We start from the raw sequence: 20,743 nt of genomic DNA on the forward strand, positions 1-20,743 counted from the left end.
TTATACTTCTGTTGGACGGCTTGAATAATGTCTGTTAATGCTTTTAGTTGAAGCAGCTGAGGGTGATCTTGAAAAGGGACACACTAAATATTTAATGCCATCTGCCAGCATAAGAATTACTTATTGATGCCTAACAAATTACCCCAAAACTTAGTGGCTTAAAACAGCATTTATTACTATACCGTTTCTGTTGGTCAGGAATCTGAGCATGGCTCACCTGGGGCCTCTGGCTGTGGGTCTCTCACAGGGCAGCAAGGGGTGGGTGGGTTGTAATCATCTCAAGGCTTCCCTGGGGACAGACCCAGTTCCAAGCTTGCTCATGTGATTGTTGGCAAGATTCAGTTCCTCCTGGGTCGCTGGACTGAGGACCTTAGTTCCTCCTTGGCCATTGGCCAAAAGTCCCCCTCATTTCCCTGCCACGGGAATTTCTCCATACGGTAGCTCACAACATGGCAGCTTTTTCCCATCCAAGTAAGCTGGCAAGAAGAGTAAAAGAGTATGCATGCCAGTAAGCAGAGGTCACCTAAACTCACAAGTGACATCCTATCATTTTGCCCTACTCTGTTTACTAGAAGCCAGTCACTAGGTACAGCCATACTCCAGGGAGGGGAGTACAAAAGGACATGAATACCAGGAGACAGGATCTATGGAAGCATCTTAGAAGCTGCCTGCCACAGCCAGGTAATTAGGGTCTAGTTAACATTGTATTTGTCCACCACATAGTTGTTCTTTAATGTCAGGTACTTACCCTGATGGATCTAATGTGCTGCATTCATATTTACTTGTTAATGCATAAAGAAATTCTGAAATAATATATAAGAACCTATAAACAGGGGTGACTTTGGAGGATGAGAGTAGCAAGTAAGAGGTTATAAACAAGATGAGGATGGAAACATTTCACTGTATACCTTATGCTATTCGGGGGAGTTCTGAACTATGTATATGTATTACTTAAAAAATACCATGAGAGTAAAGAAAATAAACTGGCTCCATTCCCAAGCTCTCTGTGCTTGTCTGTCAACCCTGCTCTATGGATAGAGTTCCCTCTCAGGATAGAGGTCCCTGATTTCATCTGCCTCCTTTAGGACCTCGAAGCCCTTCAGGTACTCCCTCCTCCTTGCAGCTTTCCCTGAGCCCCGGGCCTCCAGAACTCATCTCACCACCCACACGCTAGTACCATTGACTATGTTTTTCTTATTAGTGTTGGTTTCCAGTTTTTTTTATTGTTTATTCTATATTAATGTACTAGGTACAGGTACTATTGGGAAAGGCAGTTGCTCAATTGAGATTTCAAAGGCACTCATTCACTTGTATCTCACCAGGGTTTAGCAGGTCTTCTAAATGAGGATGTTTTTTGTTTGTTTGTTTGATTGTTTGATTGTTTGTTTTGCGAGAGTCTTAAATGGTAGGAAATGAGATGCTGGCCCCCAGGAAAGACAGGCCTGTGTAGAAGGTAGCAGGTGTACTCAGCTCGTAAATGGGAGAAAAGGACCAATAGAACATACTGTCCCTAATAAAAAGTGAGGTTATAAACAGAAGAGCTATGGTGCACCTCCATCCTCCACCACAGGATGAGTGTGCAGAATCAGAAGGTTACTTGAGGAAGAGGAAGTCCAGGAAGGAGATACAAGTGAGCAAACACCATCTCCCTATGAACCCCCATTCTTCAAAAGATGTAGATATGAAACCCTGGATAGGAAAACATCAGAGTTGAAAACTCTTAGGTCATCTAAACCACTCCTTTGTCTTACTCCTGATTTCTCTATTTGCTTCCAGACTAAGTTACTTCATTTGTGCCTTGGATGCACTAAATCACTACCCCCCAGTGTGAGCCTATATGAGCCTTCCTGGCTTCCGATTGACTGGAATGGCATGAGCCAAATTCTTCTGAAAAAATGGGGCAGCCTCGGTGGCCCAGTAGTTTAGCGCTGCCTTCAGCCCAGAGCGTGATCCTGGAGACCCGGGATCAAGTCCCATGTCGGGCTCCCTGCATGGAGCCTGCTTCTCCCTCTGCCTGAGTCTCTGCCTCTCTCTCTCTCTCTCTCTCTCTCTCTCTCTCAGTCTGTGACTCTCAGGAATAAATAAATAAAAATCTTTTTATAAAAAGAGGCAAGTGGTTACCTGTTTGTGAAAATAAACCCAGGCAGATGGTAGCACTGACCCTGACAGTACAGTGGACTTCAGACAGAATAAAAGGTGTTTTATAACTTCTTCCCATGTTCCTAGCAGTAGAGACGATGGCTTGGGGAATACCTGCAGAGGGGTGCACTTGCATAACGAGTAGGCTATGGTGCACAGCTAATTGCTAGAATAGATATTTGCATATATGAATATGTTTAATAGGGAGTCATAAACATTTGTCTTTGGCTTTAAATCTCAAATAGGTGGAGACAGTAGTAGCACCAGCTACAGAAGCAAATCTGAAAATCAAACAGCCCAATTAAAACTCAGATTTCTTAAAAGCCATTAAGATCAAGCAAAATGAAATGAACTTTAAAGGGCTAAAGGATTCATATCTGTTAAGGGCCCCAAATGGAAAGTAATTCTGGGGAAATACTATTAATTAAAAACCACTGCTCTGTGAAATGACTGCCATTACATTTGAAGGTAGTTAATGTGCTTGTTCATGATACCTGTGAAGAAATAGGGGCGCATGAGAAGCAGTTGGCCATCTGCTTAGGGTAGGCTACTGTTCCTGCTCCCTGGGAGGCAGTGTACCTCAGAAATGTAAGGACTGGCAACAACATAAATGTGTCTGTATGCCCAAATAAATACCACACATGGGAAGGTCCCCATAATCAAATATTAAAGTCGTAAGGGTTTTATTTCATTTCTCCCTTTCCTGAGCACCACCAAGGTTCCCAACAGATGAGGCAGTTGGGTTCTGTTAAGTTGTGTGTGCAGAGCTTTGCAGTTTGGAGGTCTTTTTTTAAATGGCCAAGGTGGCAGCACTGATGTGAATGTAATATGTGAGGGAGCCGGCCCTGGGAGGCAGTGTGCTCCCCCTCCCCGTTAGCACCTGACCACAGGAAAGCATCCGTGGCTGAGATCATGGATGCCAGTCCTGCTGCTGGTGCCATACAGCCTTCACTTGCAGAAAGAGGGCTCCCCCTGAGGGAGAACCCTGCAAACCCCAAAGGGAACTGTGTGTGCCTGCCTCCCTTGTCAGAGCTCTGAAGCCACTCTGTCACGCCTTCCTGGGGGACCCTCCACACGAGGCCCCCTCCCTGCGTGAGAGCATGGGACCTTCAGCCCGTAGCTTAGAACCTTCTGACCCTTTGCGCCAGGTGTTCGTGCGGCGTGTGATAACAAGCCTGGGACAATCATTTTAAGAAACCGTGGTCTAACGCAGTTCCCCAGTGGAAAATAGGTAGAATCTTAATCACCTAATTGCATGTTTAAAAATCCTGCCTGCATCCTTTAATGTCTCAGTTTTTAGTTACTTGGTTCAGACTCGCAGGCCAGTCACAGTCAGGCACGACCTTGGAGGGCTTGTGACAGCCCATCAGGTGTTCTGGGCACAGGGTCGAGGTTTCTCTGCACCTCTGGCTGCAACTCTGCTCTCTGGCCTTACTTCCAGAAGTTCAATTTTATTCTCTGTTTTATTTCGGCACCCCTGTTGTCATAATTCGGTGGGTCCTGCTGGGGCCTCCTGGCCATGTGGCTGACCCCTGGCCCTGAGGGCAGATCTCCTTATATACTGAAGCTGATGGGCATGTTTTTTGTCCACTCTACCTCTGAAGCCATGTCCAATCAATCAACCATGGCAGCAGTTATAACTAAAATACATCACCCCTCCACAACCTCTAGAAAATCTCTTTTGTTTTCAGAATGTCCAGAAAGTAGAGCAAAGGGCTTAGATTTAAGGTATTATTATAGAAACATCTTTTCTCCCAAACTGTTTATCCATGCAAATTCCTTAAATGCTCTAAGGCATTACCCTCAGAGATAAATGAGGAATATTAATAAAAAACGAACATCTATTGAATGCTTGTTCTGTGCCAGGTTCTGTGCTAAGCACTTTCCAATGATTGTGTAACGATTTCTCTGGAAAACCCGTTGAGACAGGTATCGGGTCACTCAGCTAGTTGAGTGGTAGAGTTAGGATTCATCCTGGGCAGCCTGACTCCAGAGTCCGTGCTCTGACCAGTGCAGCGTGCTGCCCCAGCAGTGCCCACCTTGGAGGAGGTGCGTGGGGTCGAATAAGGTAATATGTAGAAAGTGCTTTTAGCTGGTCTGGCTTGAACCTCCATTCAACACTGAGTGCTCCTACTAATCAACAGTTCAGGCCCCTGGGAGGGCTCGGAGGGCCTTAGAAGGGGGAGGGCTAAGGGAATGGCTCTGGCTGGGTAGACATTACTGGCTGGAGGGAGGACCACTGGTGGTGGTCAGAGGTAGGGGTGCAGGGGTACAGCAGGGTGCCCATACGAGCCAGCATGATGCCAAAACACGGGCCCTGCACTGATGTGCAGATGACCCATCTGAAACTCTACCTTTGGCCCTTCAGAGCATTGGGGGCTTTGCCTTCCTTTTTCGAAAATAGAGTTGGAGAACCTCCACCTCTGCCCTTGGGCCTCACCAACACTTAGTTTGGATTTTCTTTTACATTTGGTTTAAACCTTTGTTTGTTGTTTGTTCATGTTTAATATGTTTAATCCATGCCAATCTATTCCTTTCAGAAATAGATGATAAAAATGTTCTCAAATGGGCAGGATTGGAGCTGGGGCACAGTAGTGCCATTTGTATGTTTACAGGGAGCTAATCCCAGCCTCCTGTCTGCCTGCCACATGCCAAACACTGACATCTCTTAGGATCTTGTGGGTTACAGCATTTTTCTTCTCCAGCTATGCTTTGTTGTTCAGCTGTCACCTCAGACATCTCCTTTGGCTCCTCTTCCTTAAGTCTGGTCAGCCAGGCTGGAAGAACACAGGGAATGGGGACACGCACTGTGCTTTGGAAGCTGAGTCATGGAGGGTTTGCTGTGACCATGAGAATAAAGTAGGAAGGCTGGACTGTGTTCCTTGATGGGCTTGAGCATCCGTCACCTCAGTGTGTGACTACTGATGATTGGGCAGAGTGGTGGTGACTGTCTGCTCCGGGCCTGTGGCTGCAGGGGTTGGCGACAGCGGTGTCCCAGAGCTGCTGTGGGACATGTCAGAGGGACTTAGTGTTTCAATGCCCTTTCCTCATATTTCAGGATTCAGAAATTTAACTGGCTTCTAACTTCTCTGGAGATTTTTCTTGAATACAAAGTATTTTTACATTTGATCCTTTGTTTTTAGATCTCAGCCAGAAACACAATAAATTCATTTTTTTAAGATATAAAAAGTTCACAAAGCAAGGTGGATTTCTGACTGCTTTTCTTCTAGAAATTATGGCAAAAACAGAAATGACGAAGCCGAGGCCCAAAGGTGTGACTTACCCAGGATCAGGGGATGTGAGAGACAGTATGAAATTCAAACCAACACCCAGTGATGTGTTTACACATTTAGCACATGCTCAGAATAAACAACAATAAGCTGTATTCCCTACCTTACAAGAGAACCTTACACCCTGTTCTTACTGTTGTGGTTACTTTCAGCATTGCCAGCCTCGTGTGGTGAGCGAGTCACATGGCTTGTTTGCGGCCAAGCTAAGATCCCTTGCTTTGGGGCACGTTGGGGTTTCTTGTTCTGGTTGACAGTGGCCTTCAAGTCTGTGTGTGCTGTTGCCCATATAAAGATGAAACTTCTCAGTCACCCTTGACATGACCTCTATCCAACAACAAAAGGGTTGTTAGTGATGATTATGTGTATCCTTCCCCCTCCTTCTTGCCACCCACTGACAGGACCACCCACGCTTAGAACACCCAATGCTTCCAGGGCAATCCTTGAGATCAAACCAAATCGCAGTTGGCAGTTTACCCCTAGAGAGTGAAGTATGGAGGCAAGAAGCTGTCCTGCTTCTTGCTTCTCTGGGTTTTTTCATCAGAAAGGCATTTGTGCCTTTTAGTAGGAAAATAGTCTTGGGGAAATTGCCCCAGCCCAGCCAACAAACTGGTATTGTACTCTGTGCTGTCATTGTGCTAGTCACTGAGGACTCGAGGACAAAGAAAACACAGTCCCTTTCCTAGGTTCTTCCTAAACAATGCTGTAATGAATCACCACCATGTCTCTTCTCTTTGAAGCTAAGGGTAGGAGTTTGTGAGGTCAAAGGGAATGGACCGCACGCCTGAAAGATGTGAAGGGCAGTCTTTGCTGATGCTTTCTTGGTTTGCCTGTGGTTGAAATAATAAGAGTGATACTCTCCATACTGGTAGAATGGCCATAGCCTGTGAGGAAACAGATCTGGTGTCCTCATGGTTATGGCTTAAGTGGTACAGCAGCAATTGCTTAGAAATATCTCAGCTGCAAAAAAAAAAAAAAGAAATATCTCAGCTGCGCTCTCTACAACAAAACAAGAGTTTTTCTACTTTACGGAAGAGGGGGTGACTTTATTCCCTAGACTCATGGAATCTGAAGCAGGACTGGATGTTAGAGATTGCCCAGCATAACCTGTCACTTTACAAATAAGGAAATGGGACCAGAGATTGAAGGCGTTAAGTGATTTTCTCCAAACAAATGGCCAACTGGGGAAAAACTGGGTCTGTGTGCTGCCCTGGCAAATCTTTCCCCCAAGTTCACCCCAAAAGTCACTGAAATTACTTTTAAAAATATTCAGAGGAATATCATGATGATGGATGGGCCTGTAATTGGCTTTTAAAGAAACTAGGCACATTTTAGGGAACAGTCTTTTGAAGGTGACTTCAAGGAGGACAATGAGGTCCTCCAAGCACATGGGCTCAGTGGCCTTCAGACTGATTCCTGGAGCCCATCAGAAATGGACCCTTCCCCACCCTCACCCCCACAGAGCAACTCTGCCTGCATTCATTTGTGTTACACAGTATCCCTCTGAGTGAGATTTCTTTTGAAATGAATTAATCTGAAAACTATTTTCCTATAAACAATTCAGCAGTGCCACCAAGAATCCAATTTTATCACCAGCAGAAATAAGAGGGTTTGATTTTTTGTTTGTATGCTTTTGCTTTGAACTTCTACAGACCCGAAAGCATCCTTTCCCATTGCTTCTGCCAAGGCAAATCCGACAGAGGCAGGGGGCACTTGAGAGTTGCCTTCAGAGTCTTTTCAGAATCTTCTCCCCCATGTGGTCTTCCTCATCCAGCAGGGTTTTTGGGCAGAGGTCTTCTCCAGACCTTTGACTGGTGGAGACCTGAGCAGCTTCCCCTCACAGCTCCAGTTTATTGTGTTACTGCTGTCAGCACAGTGCTACCTGCCTTCTCTTTGTTGACCATAAATAGTAATGAAGACATAGCAGAGCACCTGTCACATGGCAAACGAGCAAATAACTATAGAGTTCAAACTTCACATGCAAAAGCACCTATTTGATTCTGTTACTCATCTTACCCTATTAAGGACTGTTGTGAGGGTTAATCTTCATAATGGGGCAGTTTTTTATTTCCTAAGCACATCAGAAGAAAAAGGCTTAAAAGAAAAGGTTTCTTTTTTAATTAATTAGGAAATAAAATATACTTATTATTGGAACATTGCTCTAATAAAGATATTTTCGGGGCAGCCCGGATGAATCAGTGGTTTAGCGCCGCCTTCAGCCCAGGGTATGATCCTGGAGACCTGGGATCGAGTCCCACGTCGGGCTCCTAGGATGGAGCCTGCTTCTCCTTCTGCCTCTCTGTGTGTGTGTGTGTGTGTGTGTGTGTGTGTGTGTGTGTGTGTCTCATGAATAAATAAATAAAATCTTAAAAAAAATAAAAAGAAAAGAAAAGATATTTTCATGCTGAATTATTTTGAATTTGCTAAGTATCTGTACCTCTTTGTTCCTTTTTTTTTTTTTTTTTTTTTTTCAGAATGTTAGAAGATGACCTTAAGCTAAGTAGTGATGAAGAGGAGAATGAACAGGTAAGATTTTCTTTCGTGTTGCTGTCCTTTGAATGTGACAGCACCGCTCACCCCCCAGGCTGTCCTGGGTATTGACTGAATCATACACATTCGAAATTGTGGTTCTCTGGGCTGCTGGGTGCCCTCTGGTAATTATGAGCTTTCATGCTGTGGGGCCAGTCCATTAAAATATCTTAGCCTTAATTTTCCTTATAACTGTGATGTGTGATTTCTGTGTCTTTGAAACCAACAATGGGCACTTACAAGGAAGCCCCTAGCACCCACTGGACTTCAATACAAAATAGACCCTATTTTTGCTTTTCTTCTTCTTTTTCTTTTTTTCTTTTTTCTGGCAAAGCTCACTACTAGTCTTCTAGAGATCAAGTGTGTGACCTAACCTCATCAGCATGCAGTGGGCAAGCTGTAACATTAAATATTGAGAAGTCTTATACAGATATTATTAACATTGAGAAGAAGCAAACGCAGAGGTGAAACTTAAACGATGAATAAAAAATAATCATGCTCTGAATAGGCTGTTTGTCTTAGATGATAAATGTGCTTAACGTGTTCTCCCCTGGTGTTGATTTACCAGCTCAAGACATCAGTCAGGGGTTTATAAATACTCTTCCGATCAGTCAGTTAAGGTGAAAAAATAGCCACGCTACATTCATCACTTTCAACGTCTGCATTTCAGGAAATGTTTGTATTCTAAAGCAAGTTTGAAAATATAAAAAGATAGATTTTCCTACACCTCTGTTCCGTTTTTCTTATTATCCGTGTGGTATTTTGTCAAGTTTGGACAAATGTGGTAGGTATAAAGACAATCCAGATAGGTTTCTCCAGAAGTTATTTTTACATGCCCTATAAGGTAGTATGCAATTGATCTTGGAATCATGAATTTTATACGAAGGTGTCATGGAGCACTATACAGGCAATTCAGCTGTCTAGCCATGCAAATGCAAATAATGCGCAAAGTGTGCAGAGGTGAGATAAAAGTCAAAGGAACATTTCCAGGAAGAGCATCTAAGCAGAATGTGGCTGTAAGATCACAGAGAAAGAGCCTGTTCACCTTGAGGAAGAAAGTGAATTAGCAAACCAGAGCCTGGGTGTGAAATAGAACTTGAATTGAAACTAGGGGGCAAGCCAGGAAAACCCAAAGTGAAGGAGAGCTAACTGAGCAAGGTGAGCTGCTCAGGCTTTGGGTTTTGTAGAGACTGACAACTTTGTTTCTAGGTGTGCACACCAGGACAGTCAGCTATCCATAACACAGCAATACTGAGAACTGAGATGACCTCACTCCTGATTTTGATTCCTCACCTATGTGACTATTAGCTAATGATTTCATCTCTTCATGTTTTTTTCCTAGTGAAAGGTTCAGATAGGTACATTGTGGATTAAGTCATATCAGATGTGTAGATTATGTCTCCTTTATGTTAGAAAAGGAATTCACAGAGTACTGTATTCAGCAAACTTTCTTAATTTGGAAAATTTTTTTCCAGAGTTATTTCTGGGAAATATTTCCACTGAAAACTCAATTTATTAAAAAAATTAGTTATCAAGGATGTACTAGACACATTCTCTAAGGCAGTAAGAACTTTTAGTTGAATCACTTTGCTCTATTAGCCACTCCTTTCTAATCTGTGATCATTGATAATATATTGTGAATATACAGGTTAGATCCTTTTTTCTTACGTGTGGTCCCTATGTGTGTACACCTTTCCATTGTTTACAATAAAAGTGGCTGACGGAATGAGTGATTTTTTATACAGTAGTATAATTAAGACTCTAGACATTGTATGAGGTGGTTTAAGTGATTGCTCTAACACTAATTATATTAAGTTATCCTCCTTTGGCCTATAATTATAGCCTGGCCTAATCACAAAATCATAATTTCCATGCTTTAAAAAAAAGGCTAATGATATGGTATTTTTCCCCTCCAAAACCAAAATGTGATTGTGACCCTGAAGAGTAGAGCCTATGCACATGCATGCGTGTAGACACACACACTCACACTGCATTTCTCTGGCATCAGGAGATAATTAAACATTTCACATAAATGAATTTGCCAGATATCATCAGAATTTGTCCCTTAACCCAAAATCTTTCAAAAATACATTGTATATTTCCCTGCCTCGATAAACAGAGCATGCTAAACTCCTTAGCTTTCTCTTACCCAACATCTGGCTGTCCTTGTGATTATTGGTCACTTCCTGTGACAAAGATATCTACAAGAGCTTCAGATTGCTGTGCCCATTTGCCCTTCCTCAGGTTGCCTCAGACTCACATGGATTTGAACATTCTAAGGTTTCCTTTATCCTCATTGTCTCTGTGCTCCCAAGGATGAAGAGACAGGCTAGTTTAGTGAGTAAGCACAGGCTGAGCAGCCCTGGTCCCTGGGTTCAAACCCTTGCAGTGCCAGTGACTTAGTAGCTTTCAGCCTTGGCCCAGTCCACAAGCTATTCTCTGCTCCAGGGTCACCATTTATAAAGTAGTGGGAAATTAATGTCAGATCCCCAGAGCCTACTCAGAACATGTGCTCATCTGTTATCTTCATGTTATCAGATCCAATAGGCCTTTAGTTTTTTGCTTTTTAGTCAACTTACAAATGAACATCCATACAAAGAGAAAAGTACACAGAACCTAAGAATGCAATGTAATGAACATTCAAAAACCACACACACCTGTCATCACCACACAGACACAACCAGCCTCTCAGGTCTCCCAAATCCCCATCCAGTCACCATCCTCCAGAAGAATAACCACTCTCCTGTTTTTCTAACACCATAGGGTAATTTTGCTTGTTTTTGAACTTTATATCAATGGAATCATATAGTGTGTACTCTCATTTGTAGCTTCTTTCACTCAGTGTTATATTTGTGAGACTTACCCATGTTGCAAGCAATTGAAAAGTACTCATTTTCATTGCCCAGTCGTATCTCATCATGTGCATATGCCCTAATTTACTTACCCTTTCTACTCCTGATGGGCACAAGGGTATTTGGGATATCAGAGTAGTACTGTCATTGACATTTTTCTACAGGTCATCTGGTGCACATATGGAAACATTTCTGTTAGGTCTGTGCCCAAGAGTAGAAATCAGGCCCGGGAGGTATGTGCATGTTCAAGTTGGATAGATCACTTTCAACCATTTTCCAAAGCAGTTTCACCAATTGACACTCTCATCGGGAGTGTAAGAGAATTGCAGTTACTTCGCATCCTCACCATGTTTGTCTTTTTTGTATTGTCTTTGTCTGGTTTTGAAATAAGGGCATTCAAAAAAAAAAAAAAAACACGAAAAGAAAGAAAGAGAGAAGGTCATTACTTTACTGGCTTATGAAATAAATTGAGAAGTGTTCCCTGCACTTGTTTTTTCTTGCAGAGTTTATATAAAGTTAAAGTTAATTTTTCTTTAAACACTTGTCAGACTTCTCCAGTGAAACCACATAAACCTGAAGATTTTTAACACAAATTCTACTTTCTGAATAGTTCAAGGGCTGTTAAGAGTATTTCACATTGGGTAGGTTATGGCAGTATATGCTCTTTAAGTAATTGGTTTATCATGTCTTTTTAAGTTATCATATTTATGTGCAGAATGTTCTGTTCTTTTATTATCCCTTTAATGTCTGGGTCTACAGTGATATCCCATTTCATCTTGATATTGATCTTATTTCTGTCTTTGTCATCTTGCTAGAGGTTTCTCAATTTCATTGATCTTTTCGAAAAACAAGTTTTTGTTTCATTGATAGTCTCTATTAAGTTTTCTGTTTTCGATTTTATCTACTTCTTAACTTTATTATTTCCCTCTTTCCATTGCTTTCCATGCATTTTTATCTTCTTTTTCTGGATTCTTGAGGGACCTTAGATTACTGATATGAGGGGCACCTGGGTGCTCAGTGGTTGAGCATCTGCCTTTGGCTCAGGTCATGATCCCGGGATCCTGAGATCAAGTCCTACATGAGGTTCCCCAAAGGGAGCCTGCTTCTCCCTCTGCCTGTGTCTCTGCCTCTCTCTTATGACTCTCACGAATAAATAAATAAAATCTTTCTTTAAAAAGGATTACTGATTTGAGACTTGTCCTCTTTTATAATATAAGCACATAGTGCTGTACATTTCCCTCTCAGCAAGCTGTAGCCACATCCCACAAATTTTGGTATTTTGTATTTTCATTGTCCTTCAGTTCAGTAAGACTTCCCCCCTGGCACATGGATTATTTAGAAATGGGTGTTTTGTTTCCATATGTTTGGCGATTTCCTGTAATCTTTTATTGATTTCTGGTTTGATCCTGTTGTGGTCAAAGAACACATTTGTAGGACTCCAGTTCTTGTAAATTGACTGAATATTTTTTATGGCCCAAGATATAGTCTGTATTGGTAAATGTCTTACAGGCACTTGAACGAATGTATATTCTGTGGTTGGATGGAGTGTTCTATAAATGTCAATTAGATCCTGTTGGTTGATGTTGGTGTTGAGTTCTTCTAGATCCTCGCTGACTTTCTCTCTAGTTGTTTTATTAATCGTTGGGAGAGGAGTGCTGCAGTCTCCAACTATAACTGTGGATTCGTCTACTGCTCCTTTCCATTCTGTCAGTTTTTGCCTCACATATTTTACAGCTCTGTTATTTGGTGCATAACATTTAGGATTGCTATGTCTTCTTGGTAGATTGACTTTTTATCATTATGTAATGTTCCACTCCATCTCTGGTCATTTTCTTTGCTCTGAAGTGTACTGTATCTGATACTGACTTAGCCACTACTGCACTCTTGACTAATGTTTACACAATGTAACTTTTTCCATTCTTTAACTTTCCACCCACCTATATTGTTGTGTTTGAAGTGAGTTTCTTACAGTATGTTGTCATATTTTTATCTATTTTGCCAATCTCTGTCTTTTTTTAAGATTTTATTTATTTATTCATGAGAGACACAGAGAGAGATAGAGGCAGAGACACAGGCAGAGAGAGCAGCAGGCTCCATGCAGGGAGCCCAATGTGGGACTCGATCCTGGATCTCCAGGATCAGGCCCTGGATCTCCAGGATCCTGGATCTCCAGGATCTTCCAAAGGCAGATGCTGAACCGCTGAGCCACCCGGACATCCCAACCAATCTCTGTCTTTTGATTGACATATTTAGAACATTTGCATTTAATGTAATTATTGTTATATTAGGGCTTAAGTCTGTCACTTTATTTTTGCTCTTCCGTCACTTTCCTTTTCTTTCTGTTTTCATTTTTCTTTCTCCTGACTTCTGTAGGTTTCTTGAGCATCCTGCAGAATTCTGGATGGTTTTATTTACCTCTAGATAATAGAGGTTTTATTTACCTCTAGTGTTTTTAGTGTACCTCTTTGTATAGCTTTTCTAGTGGCTGTTCCAAGAACTACATTATACATACATAACTTATTAACAGTTCATTGGTGATAGCATTTTACAGGTTTTCTCCCTTAGTGTCCTCCATCACAGAACTGATAATACATGGATAACGGGGATTTCCTTCTCTATTTTCCTGACTTTTTGAGTGAGCAGCTGACTTGTGTTCTCTTATTCATCCTAGTGCATACCTTGGCTGACCAGCTTCCAACAGGAAAGCCTCATCTTTCCATAACCAGATCCACAAAAGTACCTTCATCTTCACTCATCCCCTCCTTTACTCCTATTATATGAGAACACTGCTTTCCTCTTATCAAAAGTCTGTCCCATTTCCTCTCTGTTACTTGGGACCTTGTTCTTTTGACTCCTTTCTGTCCCGTGTCCCCATCAGAATTATGCATTGGGTCACCAGTGACCTTCACAGAGCCAAACGTACTGGGCTTTTTTTAGTCTCTTGTCTTACCAGAAGACTTACTGCATTGAAAACTATTGATTAGGATCCCTGGGTGGCTCAGCGGTTTAGTGCCTGCCTTTGGCCCAGGGCATGATCCTGCAGTCCCGGGATTGAGTCCCATATCAGGCTCCGTGCATGGAGCCTGCTTCTCCCTCTGTCTATGTCTCTGCCTCTCTCTGTGTGTCTCTCATGAATAAATAAATAAATAAAATCTTAAAAAAAAAAAACTATTGATCACCCCACTTTTCTTGAGGTGTCTAATACTAAACTCCTGGTTTGTTTCCTACCATTTTGACTATTTCTTCTTAGGCTCCTTTGCTGGCTGTTCCTCCCCTGCCCAGTTTTACATATTGGAGTCTTTCAGCATTTATTCATGATTTCTGTTCTCCACTTCCTTTTTCTTTCTCTCTCTCTCTAGGTGATCTCATCCATTCCCATGACCTTCATTTTTTCTATGCTTACAGTTTCTAAAGTTACATCCTCAGCTCAGAACTCTTTTCTGAACTGCAGACCTACTTGACTTTTCCACTTGGATGTATCACAAGCATTTCACATTCAATTTGTGCCGGACTGGACTTCTGGTGTTTGCCACCCCTTACCCACTCACACACAGATATATTCTTCTTGTGATTGTTTCCATTTCTGAAAGTGGCCCTGCCAGACACCCAGATATTTAAGCCTAGAAAACACCAGGGTTATCCTTGACAACTCTCACTTCCCACTTGAATGTTAATTTCATTTCTAAGGCCTATAAATTCAACCTCCAAAATTAAATACTAGCCTTTCCATTTCTTTCCATCCTGGCTATTCTAAACCAGGGGCACCTGGGTGGCTCAGTGGTTGAGCATCTACCTTTGGCTCAGGTCATGATCAGAGTCCTGGGATCAAGTTCCGCATCGGGCTCCCCATAGGAAGCCTGCTTATCCCTCTGCCTATGTCTCTGCCTCTCATTCTCTGTGTGTGTGTGTCTATCATAAATAAATAAATAAATCTTTAAATAAATAAATAAATAAATAATAAATAATAAATAAATAAATAATAAACTAATCTAGGAGACACTAGCATATTTCTATTCTTTCTCTCCATAATGCAGCCTCTTCACAATGATCTTAAAAATATGAATCAGGGACGCCTGGGTGGCTCAGCAGTTGAGCGTCTGCCTTTGACTCAGGGTGTGATCCTGGAGTCCTGGGATCAAGTCCCGTATCGGGCTTCCTGCATGGAGCCTGCTTCTCCCTCTGCCTGTGTCTCTGCCTCTCTCTCTGTCTCTCATGAATAAATAAATAAAAGCTTTAAAAAAAAAAAAAAAATATATATATATATATATATATATATATATATATATATATATATATATATATCAGTTCAGATCAACTCATTCCTTGGTCTAAAATCTTAAATAAGTTTCCTGTTTCACTTGAGATAAAATCCAGAACCCATAGCATGACTAACACTACCCTACACAGTCCAGCTTCACTCACATCTTTCCTTCACATCACATTAAGCTCATTCATGACACATTAGCCACATGGGCCTTCTTTCAGCTCCTCCAACAGGCCATGCTCAGCTGCTTCAGGACCTCCAGAGGCTTCTCCATCATTTTTTTTTTTTTTGTCTGACCAACACCTACTCATGCTGGAAGCATAACATAACTCAGTTTCTCAGGGGCCTCCCCATTATCTAAATTGGATCCCTAGTTAGTCCTTTTCCCAGCCATCTTAACCTTTCTTCTTAAGTCTCATCATAACTTTAATGATGTGTTATGTTTACTTTTTAAAATATCTGTCTCTACCAATGAGATTAGAAGTTTCCTAAGGGCAGGGACTGGGTCTAGCAGCAGGGTCTAAATACTTGCTGAATGGATGGATACATGAATACATACACAGTATCAAAGGTAACTTTTGCTCTAGCTTTATTTCTTTTACTGAGCACTACAATTTTTCAAGTTAATCCTATCCAAAGATCAAAGGAGTTGACAGAGAAGACAAAAACATAAGATCCAAAATCATAAGGTGGCCGTAGATTAATGTACAAATAATCTACCTATTTAAGAGGAAAGTTCTATCCAATCCCCATGGAAATGCCTATAATCACTTCTTAAATATTGTTACCGCGAAGCCATGTTGAAGTTACAGATGTTCAGAATTTATCTCAAACAGAAGCCTCCAAAACCAAAAGAATGGGTTTCTCGATAGCCTTCTCTTTCAATGATAGCAGAATTTTTACTGTGACCTCTAGAGCTAAGATTATGACAAAATTTACCTGGAAAGTTAAGGGATGTAATTAAAATGGAAGCGTATTCCAATGTTTGCTCTTATAATTTTCACACTTGATAAGGTTCAGACTGGGACTAGGACAAATAATATGAGAATCCATTTTCTAGTTTGGGTAAATGAAAGATGCTGATACATGTAGTAATTTGCTTAGATCCCCTTTTCTGTAACTCTTGACTTTAACATTCCAAAGGCCAAAATCCTCATGTAAGAATGCAAAGAAATTAGAAGATTTAAGACAAAATTATTCCTAAAGTCACCAAGTACTAGAGGAATTTTTTTTAATGGACTTGAAGCAATTGATTATATTTCTTGTCTTCCAATTTGGTAAAAAGAGGAGCTCTGCCTCTCAAGTCAGGAAAAGCTTGGGGAAGTTGGACAAGGCAAATATCTAGATGAAATTATTATAGCTAAGGCTTAAGGAGAAGAACAGATGATTAAACTTTCAGCAAGGGGTAGCTGAGAGAGTGTCAACTGCAGACAGTGTTTCAGAGATGACAAATATATAAGCTTAGGAAGAGTAAAGAAGCAGGAATCCAAATTGAATGGCTACGTATGTGCCTGTAGCTTCCAGTAATTACATTATCCACACGTATCAAGCAGTCTTTTCATTTTAATTGTATAACTGAATTTTTCTCTTTAAATGAGCATAGTTTATCCACTCAAACTGACAATTTTAATTTTACAGGCACTAATCATTGGATATAATCTGTAGAGGGAAATTTTCCTTCTGGCATAATTTACTTCTTACAATGAAGAAAAGTTACCTTTAATCCCCAATCAATATTTGGAGAGCACACAATTAATTTAATAGATATCTAGGTAGTTAACATAAATCTTCAAGTTAAAGAGCCAGTTCTTTTCTTATTTTTAATGCATAGAGTGCTAATCATGTCTCTCAAAAAGAATCTCAGCCCTCTTGGAATGAATCTAGAGCCTCGCTACATCAAGATGTCAAGATTATAGGTGCAATTGCTCTGAGCACTGAATTGCAGTTCTCATTGTTTTTTGTTGCCTTTGGTTTCTTATGGGAAGACACAGAAGCATTCCCACTCAGTTCTCTCCTTTTTACCATAGAGGCCATTAGATAACTAACATCAGTTTGGGGTGTAATATTGAAAGCAGATTGCCAATTGTAATAGGCGCTGTTCATTTTTTCCCTTGTTCCTTTTTAATATGACAATTGCATAAGAGAAAGCAGAGCTTTCGAAAAGAATCTCTGAAGCCATTGGCAGTGCATGTCTATCAGTGACCAAATGAATTAGCTAAATGATATGCAGACGTGGAATAAAAACATAGGAGGTTTGTGCAGCCCAGCTCCACTTCCCTGGGTACATTTTTCTTCTCAAGATCAGCTTGGTTGATGCCGGAGTTCTTGGCCTGTGAAAATTTATTACCCACAGAGTCAATCTGCATTCAGGCGGCCAAGTCTGAATAAATAGAGTCATTGTGCTTGTCTGGGATTTGTGGCCAGAGTTCATCCAGTCAGCTTGACATTCACATCCCAGGAGATTCATAAAAGCCAACACCCTGGTATGTGCTCTTGAATCCTGCCAAACTTGTGTAGAATTATATAAACAGGAGTTGAAGCAGTAATCAGGACCAGGTTTGAGGGGCAAGATTCCAAAATCAAGTTTCTCCTACATTAGAAATGAACTGTATTGTAGATGTTATTTGTAGTCAAACAAGAGCTAAAAAATTTTTACATTAGAATCATTCTGAGAATATCTTAAATGCCCACTAAGTGCTGAACATCAAACAAGACACATTAGTGATATTCATTATGATAATTTAGCCTTAAAAATTTAAAGTAAATTTTAAATGCCAGGAAAAGCCCTGCCCTCAATGTACAAAAAAAAAAAAAAAATAGCATATATTAATAGAATAGGGAAAAAAAGAGTTGTTTATGTTTGGTTTTATGTTTAGTCTTGAATTAATGTTATAACTAAGCTAAATATCCAATTTAATCATATTGATGAATTGGTTTCTTTTTAATATAGGAATAGAGCAGTAAGTCAATTTGAAAACTGCTGCCTGTCAGGTTTTTGTCATGTGTATGAAGTAAGCATATACTCGAAGCTTCTGTTGAAGTCAGTAAAAACTCAAATGTGAAGCAGGAGGTTTTTATTTGTATAACAGTCCTAAAACTTAGTTAAGTAATCAGATTATATAAATAAAATTTTATTGTCACCAGAAGCAAATGCAAAATTCTCTTAATATGGCCAATTTTATTAACTCATGCCACTCTTCAAAAACATTTGTGAAAAACACGAGCATGGGTAGACACCCAAAAATGTAATGGCCTTTGTTTCAAGTTAATGAACAGTAATTTCCAAAACTGAAATTATCAGCTGACTTAAATGTCACTGAGCACAGATACACAAAGGCCCAGAACCCTATTTCCTAAAATATTTTCTCAGACCTCTTCCAAGGACCCAATTGAGATTTATGTCAGTTTAGTTATGCCCAGCCAGCCTGGACCATAGGATGTGACTAGCTTCAGCTGGAAGACCCTGAACAGAAATCCAGGAAATGAGAAAATTACATGAAAATTAAAAGATGATCCATGAAACTTGGGTAAACATATAATTAACACACACACAAAAAAAGAAACAGAGAATCATTGCTTTAAGTTCAAGAATTCATAGAGGACCTTCATTTTTGAAACTAAGCCAAGTGTTTGTTAATGGTGAATATCAGTACCAACAAAATATAGACTCTCCATTTGCAGAACAGAAGAAAGGCCATGCATGCATCAAGAGTTGATAGGCATGTTCCTCTTCTCAATACAGCTGCCAGGAGAGCCCCCGGTTGGCAGAGGAAGTGGAAATCCCCCTCCAGAGGATGTAGCTATTTAACTTAGAGGAATAGTCCTTTGTCCTGTGAGTTTAATGGTTTTTAATCTTCAATAGCTTCTTCAGAAGTGTAACCATTCAAGAATGGATGTTCCTCGGAGTATGTGCTATCACTCAGATCCAGGCTTGAGTGGTTTCATTTAGTGAGGGATTTACCTACAGTCACTCAGGTGTTTGGTCCAGATATACACTTGGAAAGTTTTATTTTTGTTTGTGTTTTTCCAAATCTTCCCCAAGTGGGGCTGGTTATCTCCTAGCACAGCTTTTCTCAGGAGACTCTCTTAGCCTGTTGTTTCTACATGGAGCATAATCATTTGTGGTAATTCAACGCCCCTTGGCACTTGCCAGTTCCATCCTGACCATATTTGCAGCCAACAGGTTGTGCTGAGTGATAGAACACCATCTTTAAGAAGCTGACCAGACAGTTCCCAAAACATCAGGCCACCTAAAGGTCGTCTTCATGCTCAAAAAGTGCAAGTTAGCTGGACTATCTCTCTAGGGAGGTCAGTTCAACAACATGTGTCTGGGTGCCACTTCTTTCAAACTGGGATTCATTCTTAAAACTTCAAAGCAGTTCAGAGAAGAATATATGATTACAACATCTTATATGTGAGACTATTTTCACATATAAACCCTAAGGCAGTGGCCTCCTGAGAGGTGAAAATGCTAATACTAATAGGAACACAATCAGAATCGATTTAACTTTCTTTTATGTCAAAAAATTGGTTTGCAAAGTGCAACCATAAGACTCTTAACTATTACAAAACTATTTTTACCTTCAAATATTGCTATGTCATCTAAGTGAAAAAGATGTTTAAGTGAAACGTAAAGCCAGACTTAAGATTTTGGTTGCATTTACAATAAAACTATCAAAACATCTATGTGACTCTCATCTTTATACAATAACAAAGTAACATTTATATTCCACACAACTTAGGCTCCAGTTGCATTCATAATAATTGAACACAAACCAAGGTCAGTGGGAAGTGAATGGGTCCCCACCAAAGCATTATTTTGAGGTAGCATAAGGATTTTGTTGAAAGATTTAAAAGGCATTTGGCAAACCCAACAAAGTAGGAAGTGACTGAACCCAGTATCTACCTGCAGTGCCAAAAATGAGAGTTGTTAACAGGCCATCACCGTCTTGGCCATGCTCAAGATCTGGCCCGCAGTGAAACTGCTCTGTGAGATGAGTTCTAAGAGTGTGTGGATGACCAACCCTAACAAGCAGGCCACAAAGCCACAGTAGAATTGCAGGGCTTAGGTTGCATCCCCTCCACACTCCAAATTTAACCTTCTATTCCATTCAACAACCAGGAATTATTTAAATCAACATACTACCTGTAGACTATCTCCAAGCTACTCAGCCATCCTTAGATATGTTGATCATTCTTGCTTGTTTGCTTGTTTGAAATTGCAGATGCTAGATAACCACTTGCACACACACACACACACACACACACATACACACTCACATGGAAGGCTATTACCTTGCCAGCGTTCTGTCCCAGAACCCAGATGTTTCCACCACTGTCACCATTGTGAGAATTTACAGCTGAGCTTGGATTTTTCATCATCATCCAGCAATACTGGTGGGTTTGCCTCATTTGCCTGGTGAATCCTCAGCGATCTCTGCACCTACCTAGACTTGACCCAGGCAGCAAGCACTTCCTTTATATATGCAATTCTGTCCTGGTGAGCTCTAGAGGTAAATTAATTAATTAATTAATTAATTAATTAAAATAAAATAAAATAAAATAAAAAAATACTTCCTCCTTAGGAGTTTCTGTCAAGCTCTGAGATAAACTATATGTTTCTACCTGTAAACCTCTTGAGAAAAAGACTTTAGTCTCAGAAACCTAAAACC

General features: G+C 40.7%; 1 protein-coding gene across 4 annotated transcripts in view; it reads left to right on the forward strand.

Annotated features, from left to right (window-relative positions):
- Nucleotides 1-20,743, forward strand: part of AFF3 (ALF transcription elongation factor 3) — a 521,667-nt gene that overhangs the window by 397,027 nt on the left and 103,897 nt on the right. For all 4 annotated transcript variants that reach the window (XM_072844520.1, XM_072844518.1, XM_072844517.1 and 1 more), the window contains one exon: nucleotides 7,901-7,952. In XM_072844520.1, the coding sequence (XP_072700621.1) occupies nucleotides 7,901-7,952 (52 nt within the window). The remainder of the gene's footprint in view (nucleotides 1-7,900; nucleotides 7,953-20,743) is intronic.

This window comes from Canis lupus, chromosome 11 (assembly GCF_048164855.1).
Source record: "Canis lupus baileyi chromosome 11, mCanLup2.hap1, whole genome shotgun sequence".
In the NCBI taxonomy this organism is placed as follows: Eukaryota; Metazoa; Chordata; class Mammalia; order Carnivora; family Canidae; genus Canis; species Canis lupus.